The sequence below is a fragment of the Culex pipiens genome, chromosome 2, assembly GCF_016801865.2.
Source record: "Culex pipiens pallens isolate TS chromosome 2, TS_CPP_V2, whole genome shotgun sequence".
NCBI classification, from domain to species: domain Eukaryota; kingdom Metazoa; phylum Arthropoda; class Insecta; order Diptera; family Culicidae; genus Culex; species Culex pipiens.
In genome coordinates, this window is record NC_068938.1 from 92,350,966 (window position 1) to 92,371,213 (window position 20,248).

Sequence of the window (20,248 nt, forward strand, 5' to 3'; positions counted from 1 at the left end):
GCTTATCGCTAACTATATAACTTAGGTTAATGTTCAGGATGCCACAGTATCTATTTCACGATCTATTAAATATGTTAAACTGTCTTACCCAAAGCTTTCTCAGTCTTTGTCTCAGTCTCAGATGTCCTCTACAAGCTGCAGGTCGAATCGAGTTGATACCTGGATGGAACACTTTTTATGAGTTTGAAAATTGTGCTTTTTTTCACTAAAATGCCAATAACTCCCTTTAGATTAAACCAATTGGGTAGAGCATGCATTTAGTTGCATTTTTGAAGCCCTTTCAGTTGCATTTTGAATTTTGAAATTAAAATGAATTTTGCCTAAGTTACAGCATTTTTAAGATTTTTGACGTTTTTGAACCTTCAAACTTTGTGTCCCGATTTGCCCCACTTCCCGTTGCTCATATTTTGGCCAGATGCTAGTTTTATATGTACAAACAACCCCTGAAAATTACAGGCAGATTGGTAAGGTCCAAACGACGTTCCATTCAAAGGGGTATGCCCTGTTCGTTGACTTGGGCTCTCTCTTAAACCAATCGGTCCACTATTTTTTGGAGTTGTTTAGCTAAATTTTAGCTTATTATGACCAGAATGAATAATCTTAAGACAATATGGTTTAAACATTATTAAACTTTATTTTTTATATTATTTCCTGGGTGCAGAATAGTTGTCCGCAAAGCGGCCTCAATTTAGAACTGTCAAAGCGGAACCAATTTACTGTTCGCATAATTATACCAAGAAGTGGCAAGTATTGTGATCGATCTATAATTTATTTAGTCAAGAATAAAAAAAAATCGATGGCTATTGAGGTATTTGAAGTCAAAACATCTTAATAAGAGGGTTGAAATCGAAATTGGCATAATTCGTCGCTAAAATTTTATAATCGCTATGTCTCACGCAAAACCTATGTTTATGACGCTTTTTTAAATGTTAGCGACGAATTATCAATAACTATGCATATATTATTGGATAATTGCATATAATATTGGATAATCTTACTCCGATATTATCACTACACATCAAAGATACATAATCTCGGAACTTCCATTCGGTTGCTCTTCTGATTCACGAAATTACACCCACTTTTGACACAATTTTTCATCACGTGTAAAACAAAAAAGGGGCCTCTTTTGGCCGCCCATCGTTTAGTCTACGAAGAAAAAAATGCGAAGCACTTAATTTTTCATCGAAAACATCAACATCAACAGATCCAAAATGTTTCATAATAATTCACTTCAGCAGCAAAAAAATATGTCACGCTTGAGCTTGAACATAGCCTTCTACTTTGTTTATGTTTACAGCTGTAGTGCAGTTGTATTAGTGAGGAGCAGTGGGGAGCTTTCGGAAATCACGTTACGCATTCTGTCTTTTCAGCACCCAGATTATTTCTATGAACATTTTAACATCGAATATTAAAGTATGCTCAGTAAAAATCCCGGGAGAAGCCTCCTTCCAAATTCCCGTTTTGCACGGCACACCTTCTTCAACGTTGGAGTTGCAGCAGCACAGATTTTAGATCACATTCGGCTTTGACAGTTCGCTTTGACGTGCTTATCTGGCCAGCGCAGATTGACGAGATTGACACGCAGTCAGAAAACGCAACCAAACACGTACGGCGACGGGTTTCTTCTGGTGGCGTTTGGTTAAACAAATTTCCCCCTTTCTAATTTTGCTGCCGTGTCCGTGTCCGCCGGGGAATAGCACAGGTCCTCGTCGTTCTTGTGGCCAAATACACACACACGAAAGAAGGTTGACCAGGGTTTGCGGTGAGTGATGGCCGAAGTGGTGGAGGATGTCATCCAGCAGGTGCAGGAGAACCTGACAGAAGCCGCCAACGCGGCAGCTATCAATGGAACCATCCCCAAGACTCCGTCCACCCCGGAGGGGATGGCGCTGGCGTACGGAACGCTGGTCGTGATGGCCATGCTGCCCATCTTTTTCGGCTCGATACGATCCGTGAAGCACCATAGGGAACAGACGGTAAGGCCGGATTGTGTTTGAGGGGAAGTTGCTGATTTTAACGATTCTTTCCCTTTTTTTTAGACCGCATTTGAGAAGACCGGTGAGAAACCGGACACGATGACGTCCAAGGACGCGATGATGTTCCCGATTATGGCTTCCTGTGCGCTGTTCGGACTGTACATGTTCTTCAAGATCTTTTCCAAGGACAACATCAACTTCCTGCTGACGGGATACTTTTTCTTCCTCGGCGTGATGGCCCTAGCCCATCTGCTCTCGCCGGTCATTAGCTCGCTGATTCCGGCGTCGATCCCGAAAATCCCGTACCACCTCTCCTTCATACAAGGCCCGACCGAGGGTTCCAAGGACGAGACGGAATCGTACCTGATCGATTACAAGTTCACCACGCACGACATCGTCTGCTTCATCATTTCCCTGGTCATTGGCGTGTGGTACCTGCTGCAGAAGCATTGGATCGCCAACAACCTGCTCGGGTTGGCTTTCGCCGTGAACGGAGTCGAGTTGCTGCACCTGAACAACATCGTTACCGGGTGCATCCTGCTCGGAGGTCTCTTCTTCTACGACATCTTCTGGGTATTCGGAACCAACGTGATGGTGACCGTGGCGCGCTCCTTCGAGGCCCCCATCAAGCTGGTCTTCCCCCAGGACATCATCACGAACGGCCTGTCGGCGTCCAACTTTGCCGTGCTCGGCCTCGGCGACATCGTCATCCCCGGAATCTTCATCGCGCTGCTGCTCCGCTTTGACAACAGCCTGAAGCGCAAGAGCAACTTTTACTTCTACGCCACGTTCACCGCGTACTTCTTCGGACTGCTGGCCACCATCTTCGTGATGCACGTGTTCAAGCATGCCCAGCCGGCGCTGCTTTATCTCGTTCCGGCCTGTCTGGGAACTCCGCTGCTGCTGGCGCTGCTCAAGGGCGACATCAAGAAGCTGTTTGCGTAAGTGTTGATTTGTTGTTTTGCCCTTATCGCGAGTGACCTCATTGGCGGAATTGTTTGATTCATAATTTATTTGAATATTGTTTTCACAGAAATTTTACTTATGATGCCATTGAATGAGTTGACATGCGATTTTTTTTTATCATAATTTTATTAATTTCTAATTTTGTGCTTTGCAAAGTATTTCTTTCGTCAATTGACAAAAAGGTTTTGAATAAAATCCTAGTCTAGATTCCCAACTGTTCAAACAACTTTGGTTTTGCAATGGAAAAAAGTATGATTGCGATGACTTGAATTCAACTCAGATTTTCTTACGTATCAATAGGCAAGCAAAATTCGTACTGCTTCCACACGGTGTGTTTCGTAAAACAAACTCAAGTTAAAAAATTCGGCAAGTCTGTATGTAGCACCATTAAAGAGGGGCTCTTTCCCGACACTTTGAGAGAAGAATCGAAATATTTCGTTAGAAGAGCTGGTTCATTGTTAATTTTTTTTTTCAGTATATTTTTTTATTTGCATGGATATTTTTTTTAAATTCGCTTAAAATTGATGAAATTATGAAACTATAAATCGACAAGCCATAGTTTCAAAATGCATGCTACACTAGTTAAGTTGTTTTGCAATCATTAGTTTTTTTTTAAAAAATGTTAGATTTGACGAAAACAAAAATTTTAGCGAAAAAATAATTGGGGTACTAAAAATCGAAAATTTTCTAAAATTCAAGAGATTTTTAAATCAACCCAAGCATGCTTAAAATGATTCTAAACGCAGGGGAATGCATTTTAAATTGATTTCAGCTGATTGCAGTTCAATTTCCATTGAAATTTTGAAGTTCTTTGAAAAAAAAAAAAAAAAATTGCCCTTTCAAATAAAATTTGTACCAGCCTAACTATGATTGGATTTGTTAAATTGCAGGGTTGTTACGGACGGCGCGGATCGCGCGGATGGCGCGTTTCGCGCGGATAGCGCGGATCTGGCGCGGATTTGCTGGCTAATTTTGATCAGGCGCGGATTTCGCGCGGATGGCAATTTTAATAAATAAATTAATTGAGAGAGATAGAATTACTTTCAAGTTATTAAGAAAAATATTATCAGGAATTACGATGATTAGTTTTTTCCTTTGAGTGCAAGAATTTCATAATTTTTATTAATTGAATTTTCTTCTGAAAATGTTTGTTTGTATTTTCTTAGTACGAAACGTCGAAAAATGAAGATGAAGATTATGTAGAAATTATTTTTTATATGATTCTTGTCATTTCTAGATTAAATTTTCAAAAGGTCCTATCTGCATAGGAAACCCATGAGGGATAGGTTGTTTTGCAAATTTAATCTAGATTTCTTAACATCTCCGGCTCTGATTATTTAATTTCTTTTGAGTTTTGAGTAATGATTTTTAACCTTATTTATTTTTAATTTTATACTGGATTTATTCAATTTTTAATTTTGCAAATCAAATATTACAAACATTAGAATGTGTAACAAACTACTATTATTGGGGCTTGTTCTGGTGGGCGCCAAATATGAAGCTGGCTTCCACTTTCGAATTTTGGAATGGAATTTAATCGGTAGAAATATTTTTTTTCTGAATTTAAACATTCTTGGCGAAAATAAAAAGATCAGAACATTCCAAATTCAAAGCATCAGAAATTCAAAAATTCAAAAAAAATTGTTTTAATGGTTTTTATTATAACAAAAAAAAATCAAAATACATATTATTTTTTTCCAAATTTCTAAAATCGTAATTTAAAAAAACTGAAATTTCGAAATTCAAAATTTTAGCACACTGAAATTCAAAATACCAAAAATGTGGGTAATCGAAAATTTGAAGATTTAAAAAAAATCAAAATTAAATAGTCAAAATTTAAAAACTAAAAAATATCTAATTCAAAACAATATAGAAAAAAATTCTCAAATCTAAAATAATTTTAGTATTCTTCAGCTTTTAAATTTTAAAATTCTCAAATTCTTAAATTCTGAAATCCTAGAATCCTAAATTCTTAAATTCTTAAACTCGTAAATTCTTTTATGTCAAATTGTCCATAGAGTCTCGATCAATCAATAATGTAATGATATCGGACAAAATTCGTTGATCTGTTGAACTAACGGTTTTCGGATTATGGTTGTATTGACAATTGTTGCGAATCGAGGAACTACGGATCTTTTGACCTAAATGGTCATTTCTTTTTCAAATCGCGATTTCTATTGTATTTGTATATCAGTCCACAAATTTTTATTGTTTTTTGATAGAAGTAGTACTACAACAGTTAAAGGAACGTTTAGTTTTGAACATTAAGTTTAGAGGATTTAGATTTTCAATCCAAAGTAGTTAGCAAATGAATATTTGGACTTGAATGAATAATTGAATAAGTTGGACTTATGAATAACATACAACTGTGCATTTTTTCTAGAGTCAGATCCATACAGCGTCAGTGTTTATTTGGTCGAAGAGTACTAATTCATGTTCTAGTTGTAATGTACGACAAGACTACTGACGGACGAGGGCCCAGTTTAGAGGTTTCAACATCAACGATGTGCGGCTGGACCACCCTCCCAAAAAAAAAAAAAAATCTTAAACTCGTAAATTTTTAAATTCTTGAATGCCACAATTTTTGAAATTGTGAGAAGACATTATTTTAAATATCGGAAATTACATTTCTTTCGGAGTGAAATTTTAGCGAGGATTTTGGATTACAAACTGTATAAAAATTCTTAGATTTTGAATATTTAGACTTTCGAAATTAAAAATTTTATCATATTATAATTTTAGATTTTGATTTATTTTTGAGGTTATATTTTTGAAGTTAAATTTTTAGGTTTTTAAATGTTGTATTTTCTATTTTGAATTTTTTTTTCATGACCCTTGACCGTCTCTTGAGGATTTTTTTAAATGGATTTATTGCTTTCATTCTTTTGGAGCCTTTAAACATAAAACGAGTTTTTTTAATCAAATACTTTCTGAATTAGTTTTTGTTCATTAAAAAATAAAATTTCTTAAATGTTGGTCGCGATATTTTTTTATATGGCGTGGATTTCGCGCGGTTTCAGATTTTAGGTCGGCGCGGATTTGGCGCGGATTTTTTTTCGACTCTCCCGTAACAACCCTGAAATTGGATTATTTCAATACTTTCAAAATTTCATGATTTTCTCATTAAAAATGAGTTCATGTAGGAAAACGGAAATCATTTTCGGATTTGTGCCTTCCATCATTGAAAACCCGCTCGTAAAACCCACAAATTTTATTTTTCAAACAAAAAACAATATGGACAAACGGATGTACTAGATTTTATGAGTTTTTTTCTGAAAGTATACGTAAAACTAAATGATAAAAAGTCAGAATCGTCCAAAAATGAAATGAGACAATCATGCCTAGAACGGCAGTATAGGCATATTAGTGTTTTACATCTTATTTTTCGTATTTTTTGGTTTTTTACAGAATTTTTGGTTTATACAATTTTTGGTTTTATACAGAATCATTTACAGTCCAAACTCGATTATTCGACGTTTCGATTATTCAAAGGTTTGTTTAGGACAAAAAAAAAATCACGAACAATTTTTTTTGGTTTTTTTATTTTACTACTTTTAACATAAAATTTGAGCCTTTTTTAAACCTTGTTTTAGTCAAATTTAAATGGTTGATTGCCTATAAAATGAAAAAAAAATCATTTTTTCAATATTTCATCACCGCCATTTTGGCCGCCATCTTGGATTTAAAAAATTCTAAATCACTTTAGAGTAGTTAGGGGCAAGTTAGGGGGTCATACTAAAGCTCAACAATAATACAAAATAAGGCAACGAAAAAAGTATAAAAATTGAAATAGCGAGCCATAGTTTCAACATTTAAATGAACAAAAAAATGTTTTAAAATTAATTATACCCCTGATCACATAATTGTCCCATATGCTTTTTCATTGTTTTTGAGTTATTGATGCAGTTTGGTTCAAAATGGTGTGCTCTTTCAGAAAAGCCTACTACATCTAGTACTTTGTTCTAGAAATCTAGAGGAAATCTGGATTTTTCGCGAAAACTTTACACGTAGCCTCGGTGCTCAAAATACCGTTATTATGAAAAAAAAATATGCAATCCGAGATTTTGGGGTCTATCGATTCCTTACACCATAGGGCACCTCTGTGCAAAAATAAAAACATTCGCTGATGTAGTTTTCGAGATATAGCCCTTTTAAGATGTTACATCCGATTTTCAATAAAAAAAATCAAAACAATCTATACAATTTCAGCATTTCAAAGAATATGCATTTTGAGATAATGATGAATTTTGCTTCATATGACTGTCAAGTATCTCTGGACAAAGTTTCAGAAGGTTTGCTGATGTAGTTTTCGAGATACAGCCATTTTAAAATGTGATTTCCGACTTTTTCTAAGAAAATCTATAAAATCGATACAATTTCAGCATTTCAAAGAATATGCATTTCAAGATAATGATCAAGTATCTCTGGGCAAAGTTTCAGAAGGTTTGCTGATGTAGTTTTTGAGATACAGCCGAATTAAGATGCTATTTCCGACTTTTAACGCCGATTAAATAGATTTTTTTTTCGAAAAAGTCGGAAATAACATTTTAAAACGCCTGTATCATGAGAACAACATGAGCAAACCTGCTGAAACTTTGTCCAGAGATACTTGACAGTCATATGAAGCAAAAAACATCATTATCTCGATATACATATTCTTTAATGTGCTAAAATTGTATTGATTTTATCGATTTTGTTTGAAAAAATCGGAAATAACATTTAAAAATGGCTGTATCTCGAGAACTACATCAGCAAACCATCTGAAACTTGGCCCAGATATACTTGACAGTCATATGAAGCAAAAAACATCATTATCTCGATTTGCATATTCTTTGAAATGCTAAAATTGTATAGATTGTTTTGATTTTCATATTGAAAATCGGATGTAACATCTTAAAAGGGCTGTATCTCGAAAACATCAGCGAATGTTTTTATTCTTTGCACAGAGGTGCCCAATGATGTAAGGAATCGATAGACCCCAAAATCTCGGATTGCATATTTTTTTCATAATAACGGTATTTTGAGCACCGTTTTTTTTTTTTTTTTTTTTAATTTATATTTATTCAGTTTTTCTTTTCCATGTACATTCATTAAGTTAAAATATTATTGAGTGTCCAATCACAATCGATGACTTTTCACCTCAATTTTAAATACTAGCAACTTTCATTTATTCATGAAATATTGTAGCTTTCGCTATTCAGTGATTTCAAATGTAGGAGGTCCTACATGTACAAAAGGGAAAAGGGATACCTTAAAACTAACTTATAAACTATATAAAGAGCGGATCAATGCAGCTGAAGACTGCAATGATTTTTGTCGAAATGCATCAATTATCTTATTGGACATAACATCCAAAGTGTCAACTTCGGCTAATTGATGAAGTTCACTGGTGCTGAACCAGGGAGGAAGTTTCAGAATCATTTTCAGAGTTTTGTTCTGAATCCTCTGAAGTTTTTTCTTCCTGGTTAGGCAACAGCTTGTCCAGATCGGCACAGCATAAAGCATGACAGGTCTGAAAATTTGTTTATAAATTAACAGTTTATTCTTGAGACAAAGTCTAGAATTCCTGTTTATAAGTGGATACAAACATTTAATATATTTGTTACATTTAACCTGAATACTTTCAATGTGATCCTTGTAAGTAAGGTTTTTGTCAAAAGCAAGTCCAAGATATTTCACTTGATCCTCCCACTTTAAATTTACCTCATTCATCTTTATAATGTGATGACTTTTTGGTTTTAGAAAATCAGCCCTTGGTTTGTGAGGGAAAATAATAAGTTGAGTTTTTGCAGCATTTGGAGTAATTTTCCATTCTTTCAAATAAGAATTGAAAATATCCAAGCTTTTTTGTAATCTTCTTGTGATGACACGAAGGCTTCTACCTTTGGCGGAGATGTTTGTATCATCAGCAAAAAGTGATTTCTGACATCCTGGGGGCAAATCAGGCAAGTCAGAAGTAAAAATATTGTATAAAATTGGACCCAAAATGCTTCCTTGAGGGACGCCGGCACGTACAGGTAGTTGATCAGATTTGCTGTTCTGATAACATACCTGCAGAGTACGATCCATCAAATAATTTTGAATAATTTTCACGATATAAATCGGAAAATTAAACCTTTTCAATTTCGCAGTCAAACCGTTATGCCAAACACTGTCAAATGCTTTTTCTATGTCTAGAAGAGCAGCGCCAGTAGAATAGCCCTCAGATTTGTTGCTTCGAATTAAATTTGAAACTCTCAACAACTCTACTCATCAGTTGAATGCCCAAGGCGAAATCCAAACTGCTCATCACCGAAAATTGAATTTTCATTAATGTGCGTCATCATTCTATTAAGAATTATTCTTTCGAATAATTTACTAATAGATGAAAGCAAACTAATGGGCCGATAGCTTGAGGCTTCAGCAGGATTTATTTTGAGCACCGTGGTAGCCTTATGTGTGGGACAAACTTCAAATGCGTTTTTCTCAGCTTGCTGTTTTTGCATATGGGACATTTATGCAAACATAGGCAGTATACACCAGTTCAGTTATTTTGCAATCATGAGTTGCCAAAATTTCTGAGTATTAAGGGTTTACAAACATGTAGAAAATCACAAAATTTCATAATTCATCATGTATTTTAGATTTTAAATCCTATGCATGCAAATAACTCGCATAGGCATTTGGCAGGTGTTAGCTCTGCCGAGCTTTGGTGACCCATTTCTACGCAGGCTAGCCGTGTGCGAGGTACTTCAGCTTGAATCGACAAGCCCCGCCCTAAAGAACGTTTGCATCAATCGGATTTAAACGTTATTTAGCACTTCCGAGTCCTTGTCAAATGGACAAAGACCCAGCACGTATACAGTTTGTAGTAGTAGTATTCCTAATTCTACCAATCTAAAGGACGGGGGATCGAACCCCTGTTCAAGCGACTTTGATGTTTCGTTCGTGTTTAGAGTTTCAAAAATTCATATTTCCTGATCTTTCTCGTTTGGAGCAGATGGGAATCGAACCCAGGATCATTCGCTTACAAAGCGAACACCGTATCCAGTCAGTCACGGCTGCTCCATATTTCCAATTGGAAGTTTCTCACCCGAAAAGCAGCATCATCCGTCAAACCGGCGGCGGTTACATTCACTATTTCGTCACGAATCCGGCGACTTCTCGTGCCGCCTGCATTTTGAGCCGCTCAGAAATCGAGCCGCCAATCTCAGCAAACGTTGCCTACTCCCGCCCCCTTCACTCACTACTCAACTCCTTCAACATTTTCCTCAGCAATTTTCACAACTTTACAACAATAAAACTTGGAAAATCCACCCATTTTTCTCTTGAAGGCCACCTCCTGTATCGGCAGAAAAATCAAATCTGACGATTTTTTCTAACTATAAACTTTGAAAAATATTTGCAGCGGCCTAATAAATATAATTTTAAATATTTTTAAATGTTTTCTTCTTTTGAACATCAATATATGGCTTCTTTGATTATTTTTCAAATTCAAATTCGGTTTTATTGGTGAATAATCAGATACAATAATTTCTTTTGAGATACAAAACAGAGTTTTGGAGTTCCTTTCAGCTGTGTGTTACATCATAATCCATTTTGGAACAGTTATTGCTAGTAAATAAAGGTGTTGCCAAGAGTAAGAAAAATAAAGAAAAAAAAAACTTACTAAAATTGCAAGGGAAAGGGGATAGAAATAGAGAAAGCTTAAAACTAGATCACAATTTTTTATCCTTTATAGATGTGCTTAATCATCAGCTCCCCGAGGGCCAGAAATTGCTCCGCCTTGTTACGGCAGGTCCGAAACCGCGTCATCATCTCCCCCGCGAGAGCAAAGAACTCCGGCAGGGTAAAGAGATCTTCCCCGGTGACTCCTTGCTGGGTCGCATCGCCGCTACCGGCAGCGACCACGCTTGCAAACGACCGCCCCCATCCAGGAGGGAACGCTGGGTTGTCCGCTGGAACCGTACGCTGGCCAGCTGCAGGAACGGCTGCGCTCGTACTTCGCTGAGGAGGATGGGACGCTGCTGCTTTCTTCTTCCTCTTTTCCTGCTCCTCGAGGTAGGACTTCCGCGCGACGCATCCGCGGTAATTACCGGTATGGTTACCGCCGCAGTTCGCGCACTTTACGCGCGGCTTGGTTTGTTCTGCGTTTTCCCCCAAGTCCGCCTTTCGTGGTAGTGCGCACACCTCCGAGAGGTGTGACTCACCGCACTTCACGCAGCGGGGCTGGAGGTTGCAGTTCCGCGAGCCGTGGCCGAATTTCTGGCAACGGTGGCATTGCGCTGCGTCCGTCGGATTTTTGGAGTAAAACCGCCAGTTTACCCAAAAACCGTCCAACGCCTTAGTCCGCCGCAGGTCTTGAAGTTTGACGGTGCCGCGGTCGAAGTACAACAGGTACAGTGTGTGTGTACCTGTGACGGTTGTCTTCCGCGAGAGGACTTTTATGTTTCGCGGCGTTATTCCGACACCCGAGAGGTGCTCCTTGAGGACGGAGGTCGGGCGGTCTTGGTACCCCTGCAAGACGATCTTAACAGCGGTCTTCTGCACGGGGTCGAATGTGTAGAATTTGAAGTTTTTACGCTTCAATTTCTCCACAACCAGGTCGAAGTTCTTTTGGTCAAATGTGAACACTTGCACTGACGATTTACCTATTTTGAGGCAGTACACGAGGCCTTCCAGCTGCTCGTCAACATCGTCCGCCAACGTGTCCAAAACGAAAATTGGTGGTGGTCGTCGTTCCTTTGGAGTAATTACTTTTTTTGGCGAAATCACTTTCTTCCGTGCACAACCATCGTCGTCGTCGTCGTCGGTAGTGCTACCGTCGGTGTTGTTGTTGTTGCTTTCCTCGTCACTCAGTCTCGCGGACTTGTTACTGGTGGGAATGTTGGCGGATGTTGAAGCGCCATCGGTCGACGGATTGCCGGAAGTAGCTGAACGGAGCCTTATAGGGCTGCGGCCCTGGACACGGTAATTAGGGTGTAATAACTTGGGGTCAAATCCTTTGGCGCACACACTCCCCGGCGCGATGGCGGACGACGCGGCGTTGGTTTGTTTACCTTTTTGCACACGGCCGGTAGACGAACTTCGCGGGTTTTTCGAGGCCGCACTCGAACTGCCACGGCCACGGCCGGCCCTTGGCATGCTGTTGGAGCAAACTCGCGGCTAATCACGGTAAATTACGGCGAAAATTTTCGAAAAAACGATGGAGCACTGAGCACTTGACTGCTGCTTGCACTCGTGCGTACACGGAGGTCCTTTGATTATTTTTTATTCATTTGTGACTGATTAAAAATGCGAGAATAGTTCGGAATGATTATTAAACAGTTATGAAATTAATTACACTAGAATTTATGAAAAATGATTGAAAAAACGATAACTTATTGTAAATTGTTACGAGCATACAAAAAAAATGTTGTCAAAAATGTCAACATTTGACGAACAATAAAGTCAAAACTATGACATTCAAGTCATGTTCAGAGCTGTAAAAATTCTTTAAAAAAAAAAACAAACTATTTAAACTTGAACAAAAATCTCCTTTATTTTTCCAGTTACGAGGACCACCCCGAGGACAAGACCAAGGATGCCAAAAAATCGGAAAAGTCTTCCGGCGATGAGTCCAGCACCAGCACCGCCGCCGCCACCAAGACGAAAAAGGAAACCAAGAAGAAGGACTCTAAAAAAGTAAAATAGACAGCGGCGGGAGGCTTGCAATTTTCTGCGAAACAAAACAACCAGACAAATTCAAACAAATTAAAAAAAAAAAAGAAAGGAGACCCTTTGATTAACTGATAACTGAGTGTTTGCGTGTGAAAAGTGCTAACTGGAACTTTTGCAACAGAAAGAACGTTTTACAAAACAAAACAAAACAAAAACTATGCTGCATGCTTGAAGAGGAGCTTGTTTTAATCTGATCAGGTCTTTAGAATATCCATTTAGTGACGAAAGGCTCGCTTGTTTAAAACATACACACAATCGCACATCCGCATTTACGAAAGTTGAGCTTCGTTTAGTTGAATCCAATAGTTCAGCAGTATTCCCATCCATCCCACACTGATCGGTTTTTGCTCTTCTTTTCCAGACCAAGAAACAGAAAACAGCCTAATTTCATTGCCAAGCAATGATCCAACATCTTCCACAGCCTCTGAGACGAAGCGTGCACAAATTATTCAATGTTTTCGTAGCCTGAGTTTCCAATTTTTGTTTGTCTGAGCATTGTTTTAAGTTTGTTTCTGTGTTAGAGAAAAAATAAAACGGTGATCGTCTTCAGACAGTGTGATTCCTTTTGTATCAATTTTAAAAACGACAAAACAAATAGAAAACTTAACTGTAGAGATCTTCTGCTCAGTTTCTGATAAGATAAAGTTACAACAAAAACTTATCCAACATAACACAAAACCCAACTTAGTGTAATTCATTGCTTACGTTTTGTACGCGTTTGTTCGACTGAATTTGTACCGCAAAACTGCGCAAACGGCTTCGTGTGTTGTGTTGTGTGTCGATTTAAAGTGAGCATAAATTTAACGAAACCAGAGGAGACACACACACTCACACATGGAGCATTTCTTCAACTTAGCTGGGCGTTATATAGCGAAAAATTAGGGAGGAAACAAAAGGCAGTAAATATTATGTGTAGCTAAATTTGAAAAGCAAAAAATAAATAAAGTAAAAATATTTTAGTATAAACACAGTCTGACCACAGGATGAAAAGAAAGAAAAACTTATTACAAATGAATAAAATTCTACATTCATAATCTAATACAAATCTGTTTCTATAATGAAAAAAAGAATTTTCCAAAAGCTATACATATTGGGTTTGGGTAGAAAATGGAATCCGGATGTTATTTTTAAGCTGTTTAGGGGAAATATATTCCCATTTTAAGCCTAATAAGCGGTCGTGTTTGTCATGATGCTGGATAATATGGAGTGTTCCTTGAAATTTTCTAAAATTGTAATTGTAATCAAATTTTAAGCGAACACTCACGAAAAGTAGCATTTATAGAGAAAGTTTCCTGGCATCACTGGTTCACTCCAACAGGCACTGCTGGTGGTGTTGGTGGCCACTGGCCACCCTTTGTTCTTTATTTGCCTTCGCTTCTCGCTCGGTTTTCTTCAGCCTTCGATTGGAATGGGTCGTCAAAATTCAAACGTCAAACGACATGGCGCGTTTGTTTTTTTGAAGGCGCTTGCTAATTATTTACATGTTTCGGGATTATTTTTCAAGTGAGTGACTAACTAATGTTCAAAAGAGCATGTTGCCGGTAGTTGGAAGCAATTTCATATCTTAAGCTCTTTGAAAACGTTAGCGCAAGTGAAAAGATTTTGATAGCGACTTTCGTTAAGCAGTTAAGCTCTCATCTTGCGTGTGGATGTCTGTGTCAACAAAATGAAGAAAAATGGTCGCAAAATAGAAATTATTATCAAAAGTGCATTAAATTTGATATTTTTGGCCAGTAAATGGCATACATTTGCGTGCTTACTCGAGGCGGTGCTGTTGCTGCTAAGTTTATAGCCTAAATAGAATTTTTGGAGCTTTAATCGAGCATCAAACTCTCCTATGACTAAGATAGGTGTTTGATTAGAAAGGGTATATTTCCCCTACATCATGTTAGAAATGATTAGCCTGGTACAAGTTTTAATTAAATTCGATTCTTTTGTTAAGGATAAGGACTACACTGAAAAAAATTACACGGTTAACAATCTGTATTGTTTCAAAAAATCATAACTCGGTCAAAGATTTTTTGCCCATTCTGGAAATTTCTGAAAAGTTGGCATTTGATGTCCTCTTAAACTTATCAGAAAAAAAAAAATAGTGTTTTTTTGCAAATCAAGTTTTAGTGACAAAAAGTGAAATAAAAAATCACCAAAATAATTTTTTACCGTGTATCATTTTTTTCAGTGAATTCATACCTGAGCAATTCTCGCTGAAACCGTCCCACTAGATGCACATGTTCTCAAATCGTGACGGCAATGTTCTCATTCGATTCAGCGCACCAAAAAACCATAAAAACAACCTTCGAACCAATGAAAATGTCAGCCGTTAGCCACCTGTAAATAAAAACATGTTTTGAACAATGGATTTTTTCGAAAAAATGCCCTAATTTGAAGAAATGATATCTCCCAAAATACATTACCAAACATCAAAAACTTATACATCGTTGGAAAGGTAATCGCGAGGGCTTTCTATCACACTTTGATAAACATATGAAAAATTATTTTTTCAAGGGTAATTTTAAGGGTTTTTGGGAAACTTACTCTTAATTTTGAATTTTGACCGTGTTCGCAACCACTTATCATTACGCAGCCATTTTCATTCGAAAGATTGGACGATTTTGCATAAAATAAACTTGAGAAAAGTAGTGTAATGAAATAGTTTTCGTATAGTTATTAGCGGATGAAAGAAATTGGTAAAATTTCAGTTAAAAATAACCAAAGCTCAGACTTCAGAAATGAGGCTTATTTACAGGCAAAACAAAGCAGGATTGTATTTGAGCCGAATATACAGTCATCTGAGGCAAATCTGGACATGTAGGATGAATAGGGACAGCTGTTTCAACTATGCTTTCACTCATTAGATCATATTTTTAATTTGTTTATGTAAAAGCATACATAAACAAACAAGTTTCTAAATTTGAAGCTTTTAAGTACTCTGAAAACTAATGTCCTTACTTAGACTGTAGTCGCGATTCGCCACATTTCACTGAAGTAATATTTTATGTACATAATTTCAGTTTCAGGAAGTTCTGCTTTATTTGTATAACCTCAATCGTACACATAAAAGTGCAAAGTTGAAATCAATATTTTTTGATCAAGTTAAAATTGGGTGGGGCTGTTGATACCGTCAAAACAAGCAAGATACTCGATTTTCGTCCAAATCGGACTACGCCCTTTTATTTGACACAAGTCAATTTACGATAAATTTATCTTTATTTGGGGTAAATAACAACCCCCAATTGAAAACTGTATGGAAAATTAACTTTAAAAACAAAAAAATAATTAAAAATCCCTTTGCCCCACATACGGTGCAAAGCTACGCACTTAATTTTTTTTTAATGGTAATTGCCTAGTTCTCGACATAAAAGCGATTTGAGGTAAATCGTAGTACCTAGGTACTACGTTTTGAAGGCAAGTGATAGGGGTACCATTTTGTATGTACATCGAATCAAAAATATTGTATGGTCGGTGACAGAATGATTGTCACTAGGTGCGTACCTTTGCTCCGCTATTCTCTATTTAATGCAAAAAATATGTTGGGATTCATTCAACTTTAATTATAATTGCTCTAAATATGAAAACCTATTATAAAGTTTTCATTTGCGCAACATAAATACACTGTAAATAGTTTTAATTGAAAAACAGACTACAACTATAAATTCTACGTAAAATTATCTTTCTAGTGAATTTCTTGCTCGACTTTGTACCACTTGCGGTTTTAGAGATATAGCAGTTTGAAAATGAAGGTTTTTAACATTGTTTGCAAAAAAAAGCGAAACTTTGGGGTGGTGTCAAATAAAAGGGCGTAGTCCGATTTGGACGAAAATCGAGTATCTTGCTTGTTTTGATGGTATCAACAGCCCCACCCAATTTTAACTTGATCAAAAAATATTGATTTCAACTTTGCACTTTTATGTGTACGATTGAGGTTATACAAATAAAGCAGACCTTCCTGAAACTGAAATTATGTACATAAAATATTACTTCAGTGAAATGTGGCGAATCGAGACTACAGTCTAAGTAAGGACATTAGTTTTCAGAGTACTTAAAAGCTTCAAATTTAGAAACTTGTTTGTTTATGTATGCTTTTACATAAACAAATTAAAAATATGATCTAATCAGTGAAAGCATAGTTGAAACAGCTGTCCCTATTCATCCTACATGTCCAGATTTGCCTCAGATGACTGTATATTCGGCTCAAATACAATCCTGCTTTGTTTTGCCTGTAAATAAGCCTCATTTCTGAAGTCTGAGCTTTGGTTATTTTTAACTGAAATTTTACCAATTTCTTTCATCCGCTAATAACTGTACGAAAACTATTTCATTACACTACTTTTCTCAAGTTTATTTTATGCAAAATCGTCCAATCTTTCGAATGAAAATGGCTGCGTAATGATAAGTGGTTGCAAACACGGTCAAAATTCAAAATTAAGAGTAAGTTTCCCAAAAACCCTTAAAATTACCCTTGAAAAAATAATTTTTCATATGTTTATCAAAGTGTGATAGAAAGCCCTCGCGATTACCTTTCCAACGATGTATAAGTTTTTGATGTTTGGTAATGTATTTTGGGAGATATCATTTCTTCAAATTAGGGCATTTTTTCGAAAAAATCCATTGTTCAAAACATGTTTTTATTTACAGGTGGCTAACGGCTGACATTTTCATTGGTTCGAAGGTTGTTTTTATGGTTTTTTGGTGCGCTGAATCGAATGAGAACATTGCCGTCACGATTTGAGAACATGTGCATCTAGTGGGACGGTTTCAGCGAGAATTGCTCACCTACGACTTTGCCGAAGACACCAAATCGATCAAAAATTCCTTCAAAAGATACAGATTTTTTGAATTTTCACATATGTATCATTTTTATATGGACAGCTGCCAAATTTGTATGGAAATTTATATGAACGAACTAATGATGCAAAATGGTTTCTTTAGACGTACCAAAGGCACCAATAAAGTTTCAGCCAGATTAAAAAATACAAAAATTAAAATTAAAGAAAAAAGACCAATTCCGTAGAGATCTGCTCAGCAGTCAAAATGCGCCCTTTTCAAATGCTGCTCCAGATTTCACGGCTTTTCGGATCAGTGATCGTACACACACCCACGAATTCAAATCCTTTGCTAAATTTATTGACTATACCGCGTTGCTTTTGGTAATTCACTTTTTTTGATTTCCTAATGTGTATTCTCTCCGCATGCTTTTGTCTTTTCTAAACCATAGGCTCTTAACGCGTGCAACACAAAACTGGACGAATCGTGCTTAATCAAACTAAAAACACCTTAAAACAAAGAGACAAGTCGAACGACGCGCACGTTTCACAAGTTCTTAACACTATCACGCTAACTAAAATAGAAAGACGACCCGGCTCTGTTGCGACATTAAAAAAACGACACTGCACTTGTGAAGATGAGATAATAACTTTTGATCGATTTCGCTTTAGAGCGTGTGCCAATCGGGGGATAGGATGATAAGATAAGTGCTGTTTCTTATACTGGTAAATGCTGCACTAACGATGACTACGCCGTGTCCCGGTTCGTTCGCGGGGGCTTAATTCTTCTTCTTCTTTTCGGCGGCTGTGATTGCCTTGGGGACCTTCAGCGGGTTGTCCTTGCACTCCTTGTACAGGTTGTTCAGATCGAAGGCAGCTTTGAAGTTGTCCGCCGAGAAGAAGAACTTGACCAGTTTGCCCTTGGCGTCGGCGTAAGGCCGGCGGACCGACTCCTTCCCGTTGCGGAACAGTATCACGGTGGGCAGCTGCCGGCTGAACGAACTGTCCGAGACGTGGTGCTTCTTGCCGACGCTCGGGAACCGTCCGATGTCAACCTTGCCAAACTTCAGATTGGGCAGGTTGTACTCGGCGGACAGTTCCGAGTAGATCGGCGCAAAATTGACGCAAGCTGGGTTCCAAACCGTGTAGAACGTGACCAACCAGTTGACGTTCTTGTCCTTTTCCAGCTCCTCGTCGAGGCCGTTTTCCGTCCGGAAGTACACGACGTTCTCCGGCCCGGAATAGGTCGGTTCAGGCAGCAGCAGGGCCACCAGGATAAACAGCACTCCGTAGATCAAACCGAGACGAATGTCGCTGTAGAACCACAACCCGAGATTTGCAATTTTCGTGTACGTAAAGCTGGACGTCAGATAGTTGATCATCGTCACGCTGCCCGTCTTCCGGGTCCGGATCATCACGACAATCAGCAGGAAGAACAGAATCTCCGTCTCGCGCCCATCCAGCTCGCACTGGTCCGCCTGGTTGAACAGATAAGTCCATAAATAGTTGCAAATCATCGGAGCACGTTTGGCCAAGATGTACGAAATCGACATCAGAATGTTGACCCAGTAATAGGGCTTGATGAGAAGGATCACATCCTTCTTGAACGACATCTTTCCGGCTTCACACTGCAATTGATTAGAACAAAAACGCTTTCGATTATCCAACCAGCACAAGAACTTTTTATCACACTTTGAGCCTGACCTTAATTGATGGTTTCCTCCTGTGAATTACACAGCGAATGAAAGGCGAGATGTTGCAGCATAAGCACCTGTCAAGAAAACTGAACCACTAATACAGCACTAGTAGGCAGAGAGCTTAGTGAGAGAGGAAAAAAATCGGCTTAGAGCAATCGACTAAAAGTGGGGTGCGTGGGCGGGTGGGTGGTTTTTGTTGGGTGGTGTGATGCCTGAGCTGTCACTTTGAAAGTGATCTAAAAGTTGTGGCGGTGGCACACCTTCTCCTGCGAATGCAGTCGAAAGCAAAATCCACATCAAAACGAGCACAAAAAACATTCTCATCACTTGTGCAGTTTTTCGCTATTCAAACAACATTTTCAGATACATCAACAATAGAGCTTTAAGACGTTTAGCGTACGCATTAGACTGGCTCGTCGTTATTGGAAAAATTGAAAAAATATCAAATCAAACCAGAACAAAGTTTTTTTGATGCCTGTTGGGCCTCAAAACAACCCCCAAAAATTTGGGAGCGATTGGTTGCGTCCACACTTTGCGCATTGCATTTCAATTTTGTATGGGAATTAGTATGGGAAAACCCTCTTTTTTACATTTTGATTTTTATCATTTTTATTTTCCACTAAAGTTTTCAAACCAACACAATAGCGTTAAAATTGAGAAAATTCTCTAAAACTTTCCCGAAGAAAAGTAAGGTAAAGTTAAGTATTGTGCTATCTTGCTCCAGTCAAAAGATACAGCGTACTCAAAACTGGTCTAATACGTGATTTCCTAGCAAAAAACACGTTTTAGACCAGTTTTGAGGACGCTGTATCTTTTGACAGGATCAAGATAGCACAATACTTTCTTCGGGAAAGTTTTAGAGAATTTTCTCAATTTTACGCTACTGTCACAGACAAACAGACGGGACACTCGAGTGCGGAACCATCGTCCTTCAATAACCGAGCCAAAAACGTCTGTGCTACTGTGTTGGTTCAAAAACTTTAGTGGAAAATAAAAATGATAAAAATAAAAATGTAAAAAAGAGGGTTTTCCCATAATAATTCCCATACAAAATTGAAATGCATTGCGCAAAGTGTGGACGCAACTAATCGATCCCAAATTTTAGGGGGTTGTTTAGGGGCCTAAAAGCAACTGACAAAACATG

General features: G+C 37.7%; 2 protein-coding genes across 2 annotated transcripts; one reads left to right on the forward strand and one right to left on the reverse strand.

The window, feature by feature from the left end:
- Positions 1–1,566: 1,566 nt before the first annotated feature.
- LOC120418948 (minor histocompatibility antigen H13) lies at positions 1,567–13,689 on the forward strand. Its single transcript, XM_039581485.2, has 3 exons — positions 1,567–1,979; positions 2,043–2,920; positions 12,476–13,689. The coding sequence occupies exons 1-3, from the start codon at positions 1,773–1,775 to the stop codon at positions 12,615–12,617; spliced, it is 1,227 nt and encodes a 408-aa protein (XP_039437419.1). The 5' UTR covers positions 1,567–1,772; the 3' UTR covers positions 12,618–13,689.
- Positions 13,690–17,746: 4,057 nt separating this feature from the next.
- Positions 17,747–19,532, reverse strand: LOC120418963 (thioredoxin-related transmembrane protein 2 homolog). Its single transcript, XM_039581508.2, has 2 exons — positions 19,112–19,532; positions 17,747–19,035 (listed from the first exon to the last, which is right to left on the reverse strand). Exon 2 carries the CDS (start codon positions 19,018–19,020, stop codon positions 18,187–18,189), a length of 834 nt encoding a protein of 277 aa, XP_039437442.1. The 5' UTR covers positions 19,021–19,035; positions 19,112–19,532; the 3' UTR covers positions 17,747–18,186.
- Between the last annotated feature and the right edge of the window lie 716 nt (positions 19,533–20,248).

What these genes read in the sequence shown, in the direction of transcription:
- LOC120418948 (XM_039581485.2), top strand. Translation starts at nt 1,773, where the DNA reads ATGGCCGAAGTGGTGGAGGATGTCATCCAGCAGGTGCAGGAGAACCTG. An exon ending in AGCACCATAGGGAACAGACG is followed by an intron (nt 1,980 to 2,042) that starts GTAAGGCCGGAT and finishes CCTTTTTTTTAG; the next exon opens with ACCGCATTTGAGAAGACCGG. An exon ending in GACATCAAGAAGCTGTTTGC is followed by an intron (nt 2,921 to 12,475) that starts GTAAGTGTTGAT and finishes TTATTTTTCCAG; the next exon opens with TTACGAGGACCACCCCGAGG.
- LOC120418963 (XM_039581508.2), bottom strand. Translation starts at nt 19,020, where the DNA reads ATGTCGTTCAAGAAGGATGTGATCCTTCTCATCAAGCCCTATTACTGG.